Below are 15,389 nucleotides of genomic sequence, written 5' to 3' on the forward strand. Positions count from 1 at the left end.
GGCGGAAATGAAGGAGTTCATCACAGATACTGCCCGACGTCCAGATGAGCCTCCTATAATCTGGGTAGGGAGATTAGCCTTGGAACAGGGGAGTGACTGGGTTGACTGGGAGGAAGCCTTAACGTTAACCCGTACTGGGAGCTGGTCGCGGGGCCTTATGGGGGAAGTACTGGCAGCGAATAATCATTGGCCTGTAACAGCCACGGCTGCCGCGCACCTCCAAATACAAGGGGGATTTCGCGCAGTACAGATGCCACCTGATTGTGTGAATAACTCCACTACCCTTATGTACGCGATCGCTGGGAGTTCTATTCTGCTCTGGGATCCCACCGCACACCCCCTCAACTTAACTAACGTTCAGACGGTAGCACAAAACCCATTTCGTTTTGTTGATGATCCCACTCAGATTCCCATAGAAGATGCGGCTGTTACCCTAGCTGTGGACAACAGCCCTAATCTCGACACAGGGGCTCTTCTGTGGCTAAGGGGATACACAGGACAACCTATTGGCCGACTATACGACGCTGTAGAGAGGGTGAAGTGGGCAACACTAAAGGCCGCCCTACTTGCAACCCCCTCTACTCTGGTGAAAGGGTCCAAAATGGTGCCCAAACCCAAATACCCCGAGCGTTCGTTCATCGAGCGTAAGATTTTTGGATTTTTATTGGGTAAGGGACTCACCAAGGAAGCTATTAGGAAAATGAATAGTGATCAACAGAAAGACTTGGCTGTGAAATTGGGGTGGGAAGATCGCCCTATTCCCCCGCAGCCAAAAAACGGGGAGAGGCCGAGTGCCTAGCGGTCACTCGGCCCGATTTAAATGACCCTCGACCCTATCAAAACCTGACTACCGAAAACGAGACAATTATCCCCTTTTTGTTAGACACGGGGGCACAGGTATCCATCATCCCCCCCGATATGCCCCACACCCCCACTGGAAAGATAGTCTTTGTACAGGGATTAAATAGCGTTGAAGCAACCTACGTTAGTCCATCACAATTGGCTTTCTCTTCAATCTTAATTAGCCCGCCTTGAGGGCGTTGTTTGTCCCCTTTTTGTTTTTCAGGTACCAACCCATTCGAGCCCCCCACCGGCTGTTTGACTTCCGGAGCCGACGAGAACCATCAAGATGGAAAAAATTTAAGTCTGCCACTGAATCTTTAATTTGGGGATATGTTACCAAATGTCCCGCAATCTCGAAGCCCTCACTAATTTGACCGCTGAAGGGTTTCGACAAGTCGATTTGGCTCTCACTGTACTAGCTCATTATGCCGAAAAGAATCGTCTAATGATACAGGTTATATTGCAGAAGGACTTTCGTATGGCACTCGAGGACCTTGACCCCAGGTTTAAGGACCAATCCTGTTTGCGTTTCAAGCCCGGGTGGAACAACGTTTCAGCCATCACCCAACAGCTGACCTCACTTGCAGTTCGGATTCGCGAACAGCGGGAAGAATGGGACTGGTGGCAAACAAAACTTTCCTCTTGGGGACTGAGTACTTGGGCATCCACCATTAAGCAGTGGTTGATTGTATGTGCTCTTGTGTTACTAGCCTTTTTAGTGGGCACTGCTGTTGCAAAAGCTCTTATCCACAGAGTTGTTTCCGCATTCCCTGTTACTGTTGCTTACTTTTCCTTTTCCCCCTTTCTGAAGACAGCAGCTCACCAGAACCTCAATTTACCCAATTGGCTTCTTGCTAATTACCCTTACGTGCGCTCTCACCTTAGGCAACCCTCTTACCACTTGCTCCGGACAGCCACGGGGGCATGTCTGAGACAGAACATCAGAAATGGCTGCCCGTCGCAGGGAGCCATAGCCTGTAATACCTCTGAGGCTGGTATAGGGGGCTCTGTCTGTGAGGTGGAGTGTTTTCCAAATAAGGGCATGTAAATTAATAATCTTCCCCTGCTCGCTCCACCCATTGCAGTAACAGATCAGCCAGTGGGCTGACTGGTGCTCAGGCCTGCTACTCCACCCACTGCAGCAAAAACCAACCTATGGGGTGATAAGTTCACAGGCAATAAAACAGGCAGGCAGCCCCTCTCTCACTGGGGATTCGCATTGAGTGAACGCCTGGCCTGATCACCCAGACGCCTTGCACCCCCCGCTCTTGAGTCTTACTGAGCGTACTCCGAGTTGGTCGACCCGAGTGGAGACAGTTTATGAGCGTGTGACCGGTACTTGTGTTCCTGCTGTCTCCAGAACTGGTATAACACCCCCCCCCCACCATCATCCCTATCCTAATTGATTTTTTAGTTGTCCTTATTGCTTGCCAAGTGACAGTGGCTAAAAAGTTACTAAGTTAGTTTATAAATAGTTGTGGTTTAGGTTTTTTACTGTTTCCTTGTATAAAGTTGTGTAAATAGTCAGCCCTATGGATAATACCAGTGTTAATTCAACTGTTCCTAACCCCTGGGCAGTTATTGGGAATTATTGTGATTTAGAAAAGCCTCAGGGAATTGTTTTGTGTTGTCTGGCAATCTGTTTAATTTTTATTCTGATGATTGTCTGGCGCCATCAAAATAAAATCAGTTTGTACTTTTTGAAACCCCCAGTTGTGGTCTCATCCTTTCCGGCATCCCTTCGAACCTCGTGTATTACGGGGACTGACAGGAGGAAGTTTTTCTTCACTGTGGAACTCCTTGGCAGGCAGGCATACTGTGAAGACCAGGACTTTACCAGCGTTCAGAAAAGCACTAGATACATTCGTGGAGGTTAGGTCCATCAATACTTATTAGCCACACTAGGCAGGAATGGTGTCCCTAGCCCAGGGGTGGGAAAAGGGCCTCCGTGGGCCAGAGCGGGCCCACCAAGCGGGTTGATCTGGCCCGTGGAGGCCCTGCCGCTCTCCCAGCCCCAGGCCAATTAGGGTCTGGGAGAAGGGAAGCTCACAGAATTTCCTCCACCCTGCCCCTGCCCTGCAAGGAGCATGCAGCACTTAGAAGTGCCATGTGCTCCTGGCAGGGCGGGAGGGGACTTCATGTGCTTCCTGATTGACCTGGGGGCAGAAGGGGGAGCACGCAAAGTCTCCTCCCACCACCAGCGGCATGGGCACCTAGAGGGAGCCTCTTGAGAGGGGAACAAAGGCACTCCCCCACCCCCAGACCAATCATGGGCTATGGGTGGGGAAGGGGGGAAATATCCTGGCCCCGCCCCTTCCGCTTGAGACCCCGCCCCCTCCAGTGCGGCCCGGGGCCACTTCAAACATTTCTGAATTTTTGCCCCCGCCTGCCCTAGCCTCTGTCAGCGGCTGGAAATGCAGGATGGGAGAGGGATCCCTGGGGGATTCCCTGCTCTGTTCTTTGCTCCCTGGAGGGCCTGAGCTCCCCGTCCCTTCCCACGCTTTGTGCCTCAGACTGGGGCTGGTGCCACCAGACAACCTGCCACATGGGACTTGGGCAGGCTAGCGCAGCGCTCCAGGATTGGGCATGCTGAGGCTGGCGGAAGAGGTTGGGGTGCCCTGGGAACTGGTGGGGGATCGGCAAGAAAGGAAAGGGTGCGTCTCAGGCAGAAAGGGAGGAGACTCCCCCAACAGCCAGTTCACCAACTGCCCATGAGGAGCGGGGGCAGAAAGAGTCAGGGGCGGGGGGGTATATGTCCAAGGAAAGGGGTGAAATGGGGCAAGAAGCGGAGTGACAGAAAAGGGAGATAGCAGGCCAGGGTGGGGTCCAAGAGGGGATGAGCCGTAGGGTGGAAGGGGCATCATGCACCCCTGTAAACTCAGAAACACGGTGCCCCCCCACTTGTGCTACAGCTCAGATTTGGGGTTCGTCTGGAGGCAAAGTGGGTGGGGCTGCACCCCACTCAGGGTCACCTAAGGCTTTTCCCCTGCACTCCTGGGAAAACACTCGCAGCCTCAGGCAGCTGAGAGAAGAGGGGTATGTCTACACTACAGCGTTAATTCGAACTAACGCAGCTAGAACTAAAAACTAGTTCGAATTAGTGTTTTGCTAATTCGAACTAGCGCGTCCACATTAAGTGGACCCTGAAGCGGGGTTAAGGATGGCTCGTGCCCCATTCCTCCCTCACCTCCTTCCACTTACCCTTCCCTAGCCCCTCTTCTTTATGTACAAAATAAAGATAATGTGTCTTCCATAATGGAATCTGTCTTTATTGAACAAAACTGGGGGAGACTAGGAAAAGGAGGTGGGAGAGGGGAATCATAGAATCATAGAATCATAGAATAATAGGACTGGAAGGGACCTCGAGAGGTCATCGAGTCCAGCCCCCCGCCCTCAAGGCAGGATCAAGCTCCGTCTACACCATCCCTGACAGATGTCTATCTAACCTGTTCTTAAATATCTCCAGAGAGGGAGATTCCACCACCTCCCTTGGCAATTTATTCCAATATTTGGAAGGGAGAGGCTGGGAGAGGGGAGGGCAACTAAAATGATCAGGGGTTGGGAACAGGTCCCATATGAAGAGAGGCTAAGGAGACTGGGACTTTTCAGCTTAGAAAAGAGGAGACGGGGGGGGGGGGGGGACAGGATAGAGGTCTCTAAAAGCAGGAGTTGGGTGGAGAGGGTACATACAGAAAAGTTCTTCATTAGTTCCCATAAAGAAGGACTAGAGGACACCAAAGGAAAGGAATGGGTAGCAGGCTTCAAACTAGTAACAGAAAGTTGTTCTTCACAAAGCAAAGAGTCAACCTGTGGAACTCCTTGCTGCAGGAAGCTGTGAAGGCTAGAACTGGAACAGAGTTTAAAGGGAAGTGAGATCAAGTCATGGAGGTTGGGTCCATGGAGTGGTATTAGCCAGGGGGTAGGAGTGGTGTCCCTGCCCAAGGTTTATGGAAGGCTGGAGAGGGATGGTACGAGACAAATGGCTTGGTCACTGTCTTCGGTCCATCCCCTCCAGGGTCCCTAGGGTTGGCCGCTGTCGGCAGACAGGCTACTGGGCTAGATGGACCTTTGGTCTGACCCAGGACATCCATTGTAAGCTCAGGGCTCAGGGTCGGGGGTCTCAGTGGACCCCCTTGATTCTCTTGCACACCTGCTCCTGAGTGGCCAGGCTGGCAGCTCTCCTGCCCTAGCCAGCCACTTTCCTGTGCCTAGTGCGGAGATCGTGGACAAGGTCCACGATGTCCACACTAGCCCAGGCGGGTGCCTGCCTCTTGCGGTCCCGGGCAAGCTCCCGGGAGCCGCCAGCCTGGTCCCGGGAAGAGGGGGAGGGCTGGGGGGCATCGGGTGGCTGGCTCGATCCGTGCCAGGTGCAGGGTCTGCTGGCTGAGTGCTGGCAGGCTTGCACCTGGCATGGGCACCGTAGCCAGCCCGTGCCCCTTTAAGGGGTCCGGGGCCGGGAGGGGGGCAGACGAGTTTCCCTGGTGTTGGCCAGAGTGGCCACCAGGGAAACCTGGGGAGGACTAGCCTCCCACTAGTTCGAATTAAGGGGCTACACAGCCCTTAATTCAAACTAGCTAGTTCGAACTAGGCTTAATCCTCGTAAAATGAGGATTACCTAGTTCGAACTAAGCGCTCCGTTAGTTCGAATTAAATTCGACCTAACGGAGCGCTAGTGCAGCGCCTATGAAAGTTAGTTTGAACTAACTTTGTAGTGTAGACATACCTGAGGAGACTAGGCCCTGGCCCCAGCTCGCCATGAGACCCCACCCCTGTGCCTGAGCTGGGAGGGCCCGTCTTGCTGCAGACAAGGGAGAAGCAACTCACAGGGGGTTGTCCTTGCCGTGGTTCACCAGGGAGTCTCCCACGCGGATCTCGGCCCCCTGCAGCCTCTCCCCGCAGCACTTGTCTTCCCTGTTCTTCACGATCACCATGGAGACGGAATACCTCCTGCCCAAGTCCACGCTCCACCACGGCTCCAGGTCGTTCTTGGTCTGGCTGCAGGAGCCGAGTTCAAACTTCCCATCACGGTTCCCATCCACAGCCCTGCCAGGCTCAGCTTGCCCAGTCTTGTGCTCAACACTGGAGGACTGAGTGGCCGGACGTCCCAGCGCCAAGTTCTGAGCTGGAATCAGAGGGCGAGAAGAGGGGAGGTGGGACGTGCCCGTTGCCGGAAAGGATGGGATGGGGGAGGTCCCTCACGGAGCTAGAGCTGCTTCCTGTCAGTGACACACTAACCAGGCCAGGTTCCTAGTGGGAGCCGGGACCCTGGGAATAGGAGTGAGGAGAGCAGGATGGTGCAGACAGCAAGTTCATGCCTGGATCTCAGTCCAGAGAGAGCCTCTCTTAGACCACACGTCCCATACTCAAAGGCGCTGGTCCCAAAGGCCGGGATCGGGCACGATGGCCACATGGAGCCTCCTACACCTGCTCCTGCCAGCTACAGCCCATGCCCAGGAGAGCAGTGGGAAGGAAAGAGTCTCCCAGGGCTTCTGCTGCCTTACTCGGCAGAGATTGGTGCAGAGGGGCTAGGGTGTAACATGAAAGGGAACAGGTTTCCAGTCACATCGTGCCCGCTCCTTACCTCCTGGTGGTGGGATACAGCCCTGAGATAGAACCTCGACCTCACACAGGGTCAGATGCTCCGTCTTGCCCGGGATGACGATGGTGACATAACGACCCTCCAAGCCACTGCAGCAGATGGTGCTGAGGGATCCGGGTCTGTGGTCAGTGATGGTCCCGCAGCTAAAGGAAAGAGCAGAACCAAAGGAGACAAAACAAGTCTCACACTTTCTTTCTATTGGCTCTCCTGTGTCCCTGGCAACACCTTCCGGATACCCACTGATCTGGGTTTAACGGTTTAGTTGCTGAATGCTGGGATGTTAGAAAAGGGCAGTGTCCCTCCTATCCATCACAGTCCTACACGCAGTACTGGGTGGCCCTGGAGGCCAAGTGGATAGGCTGCGTCCCACCCAGGCCCACTCACGGCTATGCCCCTGGCACCATAACAGAGCACTCACAGCCTCAAGCAACTCAGAGGGGAAGCGGCCACACCCTGGCCCTGGCTAGCAATGAGACCCCACCCCTGGGCCACAGCTGGGAGAAGTTATCTCACTGCAGACAATGGGAAGCAACTCACAGGGGGTTGTCCTCGCCCTGGTTCACCAGCGAGTCTCCCACGTGGATCTGGGCCCCCTTCAGTTTCCCCCCGCAGCACTCGTCTTCTCTGTGCTTCACGATCACCATGGAGATGGAATGCCGGCTGCCCAAGTCCACGGTCCACCAGGGCTCTGTGTCGAGCTCGGATTGGCTGCAGGAGCCGAGTTCAAATTTCCCATCACGGTTTCCGTCCACGGCCCTCCCAGGCTCGGCTTTTGCAGTCCCATTGTTGTACGTGGACGACTGGTTGGCCGGACGTCCCAGCGCCAAGTTCTGAGCTGGAGTAAGCAGGTGAACAGAAGGGAGGTGGGACGTGCCCGTTGCCGGGGGAGGAGGGACCTCTAGAAGCCCTTTCTCCCACACGGACCAGAGCCATTTCCTGATGGTGACACACAAACCAGGCACCACGTGCGAGCCAGGTTCACAGTAGGAACTTGGGCCCTAAGGACAGGAACGACAGCAGGGTGGTGGATCCTCTCTCAGCCCACCACGCCGCATACCCCATTGAGATGAGGCATGATGTTCATGTGGAGCCTGCAACCCACGCCCAGGGGAGCAGTGGGAAGGAAGAGTTTCCCACGGTTTCTGCTGCCTCACTAGGCAGAAGCAGGCACACAAGGGACTGGGGTAAAACATGAAAGGGAACACGTCTCCATTCCCATTGTGCCAGCTCCTTACCCCCTGGCGGTGGGATACAGCCCTGAGATAGAACCTCGACCTCACACAGGGTGAGAAACTCCTCCCTGCCCGGGATGACGATGGTGACGTAGCGGCCCTCCAGCCCGTTGCAGCAGACGGTGTTGACGGATCCGGGACTGGGGTCGGTGATGGTCCCGCAGCTAAAGGGAAGAGCGAAGGCCAAGAAGTCAAAACAAGATGGAAAAATTCAAACCCTCAGCATCTGATTGAATGAACCTGCGGCACTGAAGGGAGTAGCTGAGCCAGACTCCCCGTACCACAGCAGTGGCAGCAACAGCCCAGCCTTTTTCTATTGTTAGGCCCTGGAGCGAATGTCACTCAGGGATGTCAGGATGGGGTTGTGTGTAAGACGTGGGCAGTGACTGACCCACTTTACTTGGCCTTGGGGAGGGCTCAGCTGGAGCTCTGTGTCCTGCTTCCCACCCCCCACTTCAAGAAAGTTGTCAAAAAATGGGAGAGACTTTCATTTGGCAGCAGCCAAAATGACAAGCTGCCTCAGGACACAGGCTGAAGGACCAGGGCGGGTGTAGTCAGGAGGAGAAGGCTGATGGGGACATGAAAACAGTCTTCAGACAGGCCACAGGGTGGTCATGGGGCAGCAGGTGACAGGCTCCCCTAAGGCGAAGGGGCCAACCCAGCTCCACCGGGTGCAGTTAGTTCCCTAGGTGACTGGGGGCTGCCAATTAGCTAGGTGGCTCCTGGCACTAGGGCAGGGCTGTGGGGCTCAGTCGGACGCACAGATCACAGAGGAAGCTCCTAGCACTGCAGGGCTCAGGGCAGCTGCTCAGGGAGCGCCCCAGGAAAATCAACCTAGGAGAGGGATCTGGGAGGGAAGAGCTCCAAAGGGGGGAGCTACGAGTCCCAAGCCCCTAAGGGGGAGCTGCCCCCAGGAGAAATCCCTCGCCAGACAGTGGCAGGTGCTCCCGATCACACGGTAACGCCATGCGGCTCTGGAGAGCAGCTACCGTGCTTTGTGCTCTGGTCTAGGGTGACTTGGTCCTGTCTCAGCATGGGGGGGATGGAAGGGATGGCCCCTGGGGGCAGCTTTCTGCCCTGCCTGTCTGTGTCTCTGCATGGGGGCAATGGACGCAGCCAGCCCAGCAGTCCCCATGACATCCCGTTCATTCAGGGGAAAACGGTCACTCGCCTATGCAGCTGCTGCCCTTCGAGAGGTGTTGCTCTTTTTCATTCCAGTTGAGGTGTGCGCGCTTCACCCACAAGTGCCGGACAGTTTTTCCACAGCCACTCCCTGTTGGGTCGGCTGTCTAGCTCCCTGTTGTGATGCCGGTGCAGTGCACTGTATATGACCCTGCCGACCCAGTTCCTTCTCGCCCGCTACTCCGCCAGCGGGAAAGGAGGTGGGTGTGCAATTGATGGGAGCAACACATCTGGAAGCCCAACAGTCACAACGGTGTGTAATCATTCCTTCGAGCGCTTGCTCACATGTATTCCACAGGAGGAGATGCACGAGCCTTACCCAGGAGGAGGTGTCGGAGGCACAGGGAGGGAACAGAGGTGGGAGGGGACTAGGCTCTCCTTCCAGCTGGCCCTTACCGCTCAGCGGGAACAAGAGGAGTGAAAAAATACAGGGGGTGCTCAGCACCCCCTGCAGCCTCCCTGACCATCTGCATCCCACAGACTCAGTGCCCCCCCACGCACCGCTAGCAGGTGTTCTGCGGCATGCAGGGGATGCTGGAGGGGAGGGAAAGGGGGATGAGCATAGTAGTGTGTGTGTGTGTCGGTGGGGGTGAGCCTCCCCAGTCAGCCTGGCGTGGCCCTGTCCATGCTGTGTCCCCAGGAGGGCCTGAGCTCCCAACCCCTTCCAGCCCTGTGTGGCTGGGGCTGGTGCCCCCAGATGACCTGCCACATGGGACTTAGCGAGGCTGGAGATGAAGCCTGTCAGGGCTCTCCGGTTGCTGGGGGCCAGCAGAGCCTGCGGTAGGTGTGTTCTAGCCTCTGGACTGGGACAGGAGGGTTAGGACCTTGCACAGAAGGTAGCCAGCTCACCTGCTCTTTATGAGGAGCAGCAGGGGAAGAAAGAGGTGGGGGAAAGGGAACATCTTGGGAAGGGGGGAAAATTGGGCAGGAAGCAGCGTGCCAGGAATGGAAAACGGCAGGCGAGGCGGGGCAAAGAGGGGATGAGCCCTGGGACAGAACGGGAATCATGCACCTCCAGCAACACTGCCACTGTGCTTACCCTACCACGGAGAGTTGTGTGGGCGTGGAAGCTAAGCAAGTGGGGCTGCAGCCCTCCCTGGCCCAGCTGTGGCTAGGCCTCTGCCCCGCCCCTCCGCAAAGCACTCTCCACCTCAGACCACTCAGAGGGGAAAAGGCCTCGACTGGCAATGAGACCCACGCTCTAAGCCTGAGCTGGAAGGACTCAACTTGCTGCTGTGATGGAGCAGGTGAGCCTACTGGAGTCCGGAAGGTGGGCGGGCATTAGCCCATCCACATCTAAAGGACCTCCCCCCAGCCTATGGGGAGGGTCCACTGAGCCCATAAAACCAAGTAATTATTTGGGACAAATAAAGAGAAAACCAGGATGGATGTGAGGGTCAAAGGGCTAAGACGAGGGAACCGGATGGAGATACCGAGCAGAGCGCCCCGGACCGCGCCCACTGCCCCTTAAAGGTCTCAAGTGAGCCAGCAGATGCTGCCCATTGGAACTCTGCCTGGATACGTGAGCGGATGCAGGAATGGAAATAGGCCCCACAGTCACAGGCCCCTCCCTCGGCCAACCTCTGCTTCCCGGTCTTATAAATCACCACCTTGGTGATAGCCAGGAGGAGGCTGACCAGGAGGTCCCACGACTTTGTGGGGCTACGGCTGCGGTGTGCATAGATTGGCAGGTGTGGGGAAAAGTGCAGCCAGAACCTCATCAAGAGGTTCTGGAAGAACCGAAAGAGGAGCTGTAATCTGGCGCACTCGAGATAAACGTGCGCCAGGTTCTCCCTCTCACCACAGAAGCGGCAAGTATCCAGAATGGGGGTGAACCGTGCCAAATACACACCCATGCTCACTGCTCTGTGCAGGATTCTCCAGCTGATGTCCCCAGTGGGCCGTGGAACCAAGGTGGAATAGAGACTGGCTCATTGGGGCTCCCCACCCTCTATTGGAGGTCCCACCACTTGGTATCTGGGCAGGACACGAGGGTGGGGAAATGGAGCATGTGAAGCACCAGCGTGTACAGGTGACTCTTTGGCGTGGTTCGGAAGGGGACCGGCTGCAAGGTGTGCAGCCAGCTCAGGTGATGAGGGGGAGACGGTCGGGGAGGTACGCAGGGATTAGGGCTGATCGATAGATCAGGTGGGCCGGAGGTGAGGGGCGGACCAGGTGCACTCTCTCGCAGGACCTTGTCGAGATAAACCCGAGCAGTGGGCGGCAAAGTGTCCTTCACCTCTTGAAGTATGTGCCAGGGAGTACGTAGGGTGGAGAGCCCCATGCGCTGGGCGAGCGCCTGAGGATCCACCCGTCTCCCTGCTCATAGACCAAGAGGTCTCCGATCCTTCTGACTTCTACCAGAACCAACCTCTGGCGCACCAAGGGGGACTCTGTCACCTGCACACGTAGATGGGGATTGAGTAGCAGGGGCTCCGCGAAGAGGTCTGCCCCCACGGTGGCTCCCAAGGACCTGGTTGCTGAGAACAGCTTCCAGGCCCGGAGGACATCCTGGTAGAAGGATGGCAGCTTGGAGAGGTCTCGCGGAAGACCTCTCTAATAAAGGAGCTGCCGATCATATCGGAGCCCTCAGAAGCGGCGAAGGAAAATGTGCGCCAGCGTGCTCCACGCCAGACTACCTGAATCATATAGGAGGCTCTGTAGAGCCTGGAGATAGAGGACACAGACCCGTGTGCGCAAACACATCAGACCCTGCCTTCCCTCCTCCAGGGGAAGATGGAGAATCCCTGCACAGACCCAATGTAATCCTGGCCAGAAGAACTGCAGCATCAGCTGCTGGATCTGATCCAGGAAACCCAGGGTTGGGACCAGGGTGCTGAGATGGTGACAGAGCATAGGCAGGACCAGTTGGTTAAGCATCCGTGCCCTCCCACGCAGGGAGAGGCACCGGAGTAATCCTGTCCATCTCCGCAACCGCTCAGCCACACTGGGCTCTAAACCTTGCCAGTTCTCCGGCCAAGAGGGATGCGTGGCAGAAAGAAAAATGCCAAGACAGAGCAGCAGATCCACCTCCAGCTGATGGCCTGAAGCATGGGTAGGGAGGGGAGCCTGCCTGCCACCCGGCCCCTACCATCAGACCAGAGCTCTTGACCCAGTTGACCTGGGCGGAGGAGGCCACCGAGTAGATGGCTTGGCAGGCCTCTACCCACGCCAGGTTTCCCGGATCATGAGAAAGACATCATAGGCATATTTCAACAGGACCAGCCGCATCTGTGGCTCATGGAGCACCAACCCCGTCAACCTCTTGTGAAGGAAAAGGAGGAAGGGCTCAATGGCCAGAGTATAGAGCTGGCCCAATGGCGGGCAGCCTTGACGTACTCCCCACCCAATGCTGACCGGTGCGGTGAAGGTCCAGTTGAGTTTGACCAAACACTCTGAGGAAGCGTACAGCACCTGGAGAAACCCCACAAAGCAGGGACCAAAGCCGAAGGCCTGCAGTGAGCCTAGGACATACCCGTGGTCCATCTGGTCTAACACCTTCTCCTGATCCAAGGACAGGAGGGTGAATGACAGACCATCCCTACACCCTAGCTCTAGAAGATCCCGGACCAAATAAAGGGTTGTCGAAGATGGTACGGCTCAGGATGGTGCAGGTCTGGTCTGGATGGACCACATCCGCCAGCACGGACTTGAGTCTCAGGGAGATGGCTTTGGCGACGATTTTATCATCCATGCTGAGGAGCAAGACAGGACGCCAGTTCCTCAGATCACGGAGGTTCCCCTTCTAGGGCAGCAAGGCAAGCACCGCTTGCCTGCACAATAAAGGGAGGACTCCACTCTCCAAGGACTCGGCCCAGATGCTGGCAAGGTCCAGGCCGAGGATGTCCCAGAACACGCGGTAGAATTCCACAGTCAGCCCGTCCATGCCCGGGGATTTATTGGTGGGCATGAGACGGATGAAGTGCCCCATTGCCCGACAGAGAAAGCACCGGGCCTCCCCCAAGGTGTAATATACCCGGTACTGGGCCCCTTGATAGGGCACCAGAAATGACCCTTTTAGGGCTTCTCCACCAGGCCCCGCTGGCAGGAGTTGGATTTGTACCTGCCGGCGGAAGGAAAGAACGTGGTAGAGGGTAGGGTCCTTGCAGCCCAAAGGAAGGGGACTCAGGACTGACAGAGGCCTCCCCAGGGTGGAGAGGAAAGGCAGTAAGGTGGCATTGGGGAGGAAGGGAGGAACAGAGGAAAAAACCACCCATACGCCCAGATCCTCCAAAGGCTTGAGTGGGACATGGACCCCCCACCCCCCAAACCCTTCTCCACCGCCTCCTAGGTGGCGGCCTCGTATGGCAGGAAGAATACTACCTTCCCGAACATCTTGGAGGCCGCCACCACGACCACAGGCTCCACCATGCGTGCCAACACCTGCATACAGGTCTCCATATGGGGTGAGGCCGACACCAGGAGGCAATGGACCCCGTGTCTGCTGGTCAGGGTGGGGAAGGGGCTGCAGCCCCCCAGGATGGAATTCTGGGAGTCGGCTTCAGTGGATCAGGAGGCAGCAGGCGGGGGGAAAGGGGAGGCAGTGGCTACCTGGGGCTGGGACACCGTCGCCCCCGGAGCTGGTGGAAGGCCCAGGGGGACAGGAAAGCGGGGAAGCTATGGCCCAGACCATGGCAGAGGGGGTAGCCTTTGTCACAGGAAGTTTTGCCTTCAGGTCGGGGCTCTTGCCCTTCTTGGTCCCCTGGCCCTTCCTGCCCTTCAGGGCGGCTTTCTTAGTGGTGACACTGGTGGCAAAAGGTACCGTGGCAGGAGCGGTCGGGATCCCAGAACCCCCGTCCATGTCCACCACCTCTGCTGCATGAGCAGGTGGCCCTGCAGCCTCAGAGGGTTCAGCATTCATAGAGGCAGTGAGGGGGGTGGGCCAGGGGCGTCACACAACTACCTCTCCATTACGTGGGGGGGGACAGACAGGAACAGACAATTAGGAGAGACCAATAGTGCCAGGGGGTAGAGCAAGGGGCAGGGGAGAGGGGGAAGGAGGAGAGAGAGGAAGGCTCACCACTCCCCCCGCTAGGCTGGAAGTGGGGTGGGAGGGCAGCAACGCACAAAGGAGGAGGGGGGGAGGTAAAGGAACAAGGGGTACAGCTCCCAGCACGGGAAGGTAAGAGCGGCTCCTCCGGCTGCACTGGGACGGTGAGGGGGTACATTATTTGGGGGAAGTGAAACGATGCGTGGAGGGAGGGTAACTAAAGAAGAGTGGGAGGCTCAGGCAGCAAACCAGATGTCAGAGGGGGGCATGGGCACATGAGAAGAGGGGAGGGGAATGCAGGCTGTGAGGAGGAGCCTGCTCAAGGAGACAGGGGGGCAGCAAGACACTGCTGGGGGGAGGGGGGATCTAGTGAGCACCTGCTGCAGGACACAACAAAGCAAGGGAGGGGTGGGGAGGCAAGCAGTGGGGCCAAGGATGGGAATGGCCCTGTAGCCCTGGGGCTGGGGAGGTAGCAGCAGCAGTTATGCAGGGGGAGCAGCGGGGGGCAGAGGGAGCCATCCCCAGCGCTCCACAAAAGCTGTACCAGAGGGAACAGCAGCAATCTTGGCTAATTAGAGGAGCTGAGACAGGGTGGCTGCAAATCAGTTAAGGGCCAGGTGAAGCTGATTGGGGCTACCACAAGGCCTCTTTAAAAACCCGCTTTTTGAAGAGAGTTGAGAAGGCGTTTAGAGCATGGAGAGAGAGTTTGGAGAGTTGAGGTGAAGTCTTGAGAGGGAAGGAGGAGTTTGGAGTATGGAGATAGAGAAAGACCACTGATAAAGAGACCAGAGGAGTCAAGCAGAACAGCATCGGCCCTGATAAAGGCTGCGGGGAGACGACAGAGGGACAAACCACAAACCAAGGCGAGTGAGTCTTACACTGCGACTCCTAAACTGTGGGACAGTGGGCCGACCAGGGGCCCAGGAGTGACTGGCCCTGCCACGTGTGGTGTCAGAAGTGGGATTGTTTCACAGCAGTGAGACCTTGCAGCAGTGAGACCCAGAGCAGGCTAGGCCACCCTAGTAAGACAGGAGAAAAAAAGATGGAGGATTTAGTCAAGGCCCTCATACAAGCCACTGCAGCCTGCACCCAGTTGTGATCAGACGGGACTTCCCCGGGTTTAGTGCCCTGCTCCTTACAACTGAGGGGAAGGAAGAGAGCCCCCTCCCAAGCGTCCACAAATTGTCCCAGGACTGATTTTCTGAGCCTGGGAAACCCCGGAAATCAAGGCAGGAGAGGAGGGCAGCCAAGAGACTGGGCACTTGAATCCTAAGGCAGGCCCTGGCCGGGAGGGAACCTGAGCCAACTGAGAATGAAGCACTGCAAGAGGTAGACGAGCCTGAGGCTGCGCCTGGATCAGCAGGGCCCCCTGGGATGGAAGAGGCTGAAGGTTCCCCAGAGCCCAGGCAGGTAGGGCCCTCGCTGGAAAATGTTGGACCGGACCAGGCCAAAGACCCCTTGTATCAAAACACTCGTAACGAGGTAGTTGAAGTAAACGGGATCTCTGTAGAAGGAAGGCTCAAGGGCCCTAGACCCTATTACG

At 56.7% G+C, this 15,389-nt stretch overlaps 1 protein-coding gene across 4 annotated transcripts in view; it reads right to left on the minus strand.

The window, feature by feature from the left end:
• LOC102447856 (uncharacterized) overlaps positions 1-15,389 on the minus strand; it is an 88,937-nt gene that overhangs the window by 23,705 nt on the left and 49,843 nt on the right. For all 4 annotated transcript variants that reach the window (XM_075919944.1, XM_075919943.1, XM_075919946.1 and 1 more), the window contains 4 exons: positions 7,678-7,838; positions 6,980-7,277; positions 6,425-6,585; positions 5,668-5,965 (listed from right to left, as the gene is read on the minus strand). In XM_075919944.1, coding sequence (XP_075776059.1) covers positions 5,668-5,965; positions 6,425-6,585; positions 6,980-7,277; positions 7,678-7,838 — 918 coding nt within the window. The remainder of the gene's footprint in view (positions 1-5,667; positions 5,966-6,424; positions 6,586-6,979; positions 7,278-7,677; positions 7,839-15,389) is intronic.

This window comes from Pelodiscus sinensis, chromosome 2 (assembly GCF_049634645.1).
Source record: "Pelodiscus sinensis isolate JC-2024 chromosome 2, ASM4963464v1, whole genome shotgun sequence".
Classification (NCBI taxonomy): Eukaryota; Metazoa; Chordata; order Testudines; family Trionychidae; genus Pelodiscus; species Pelodiscus sinensis.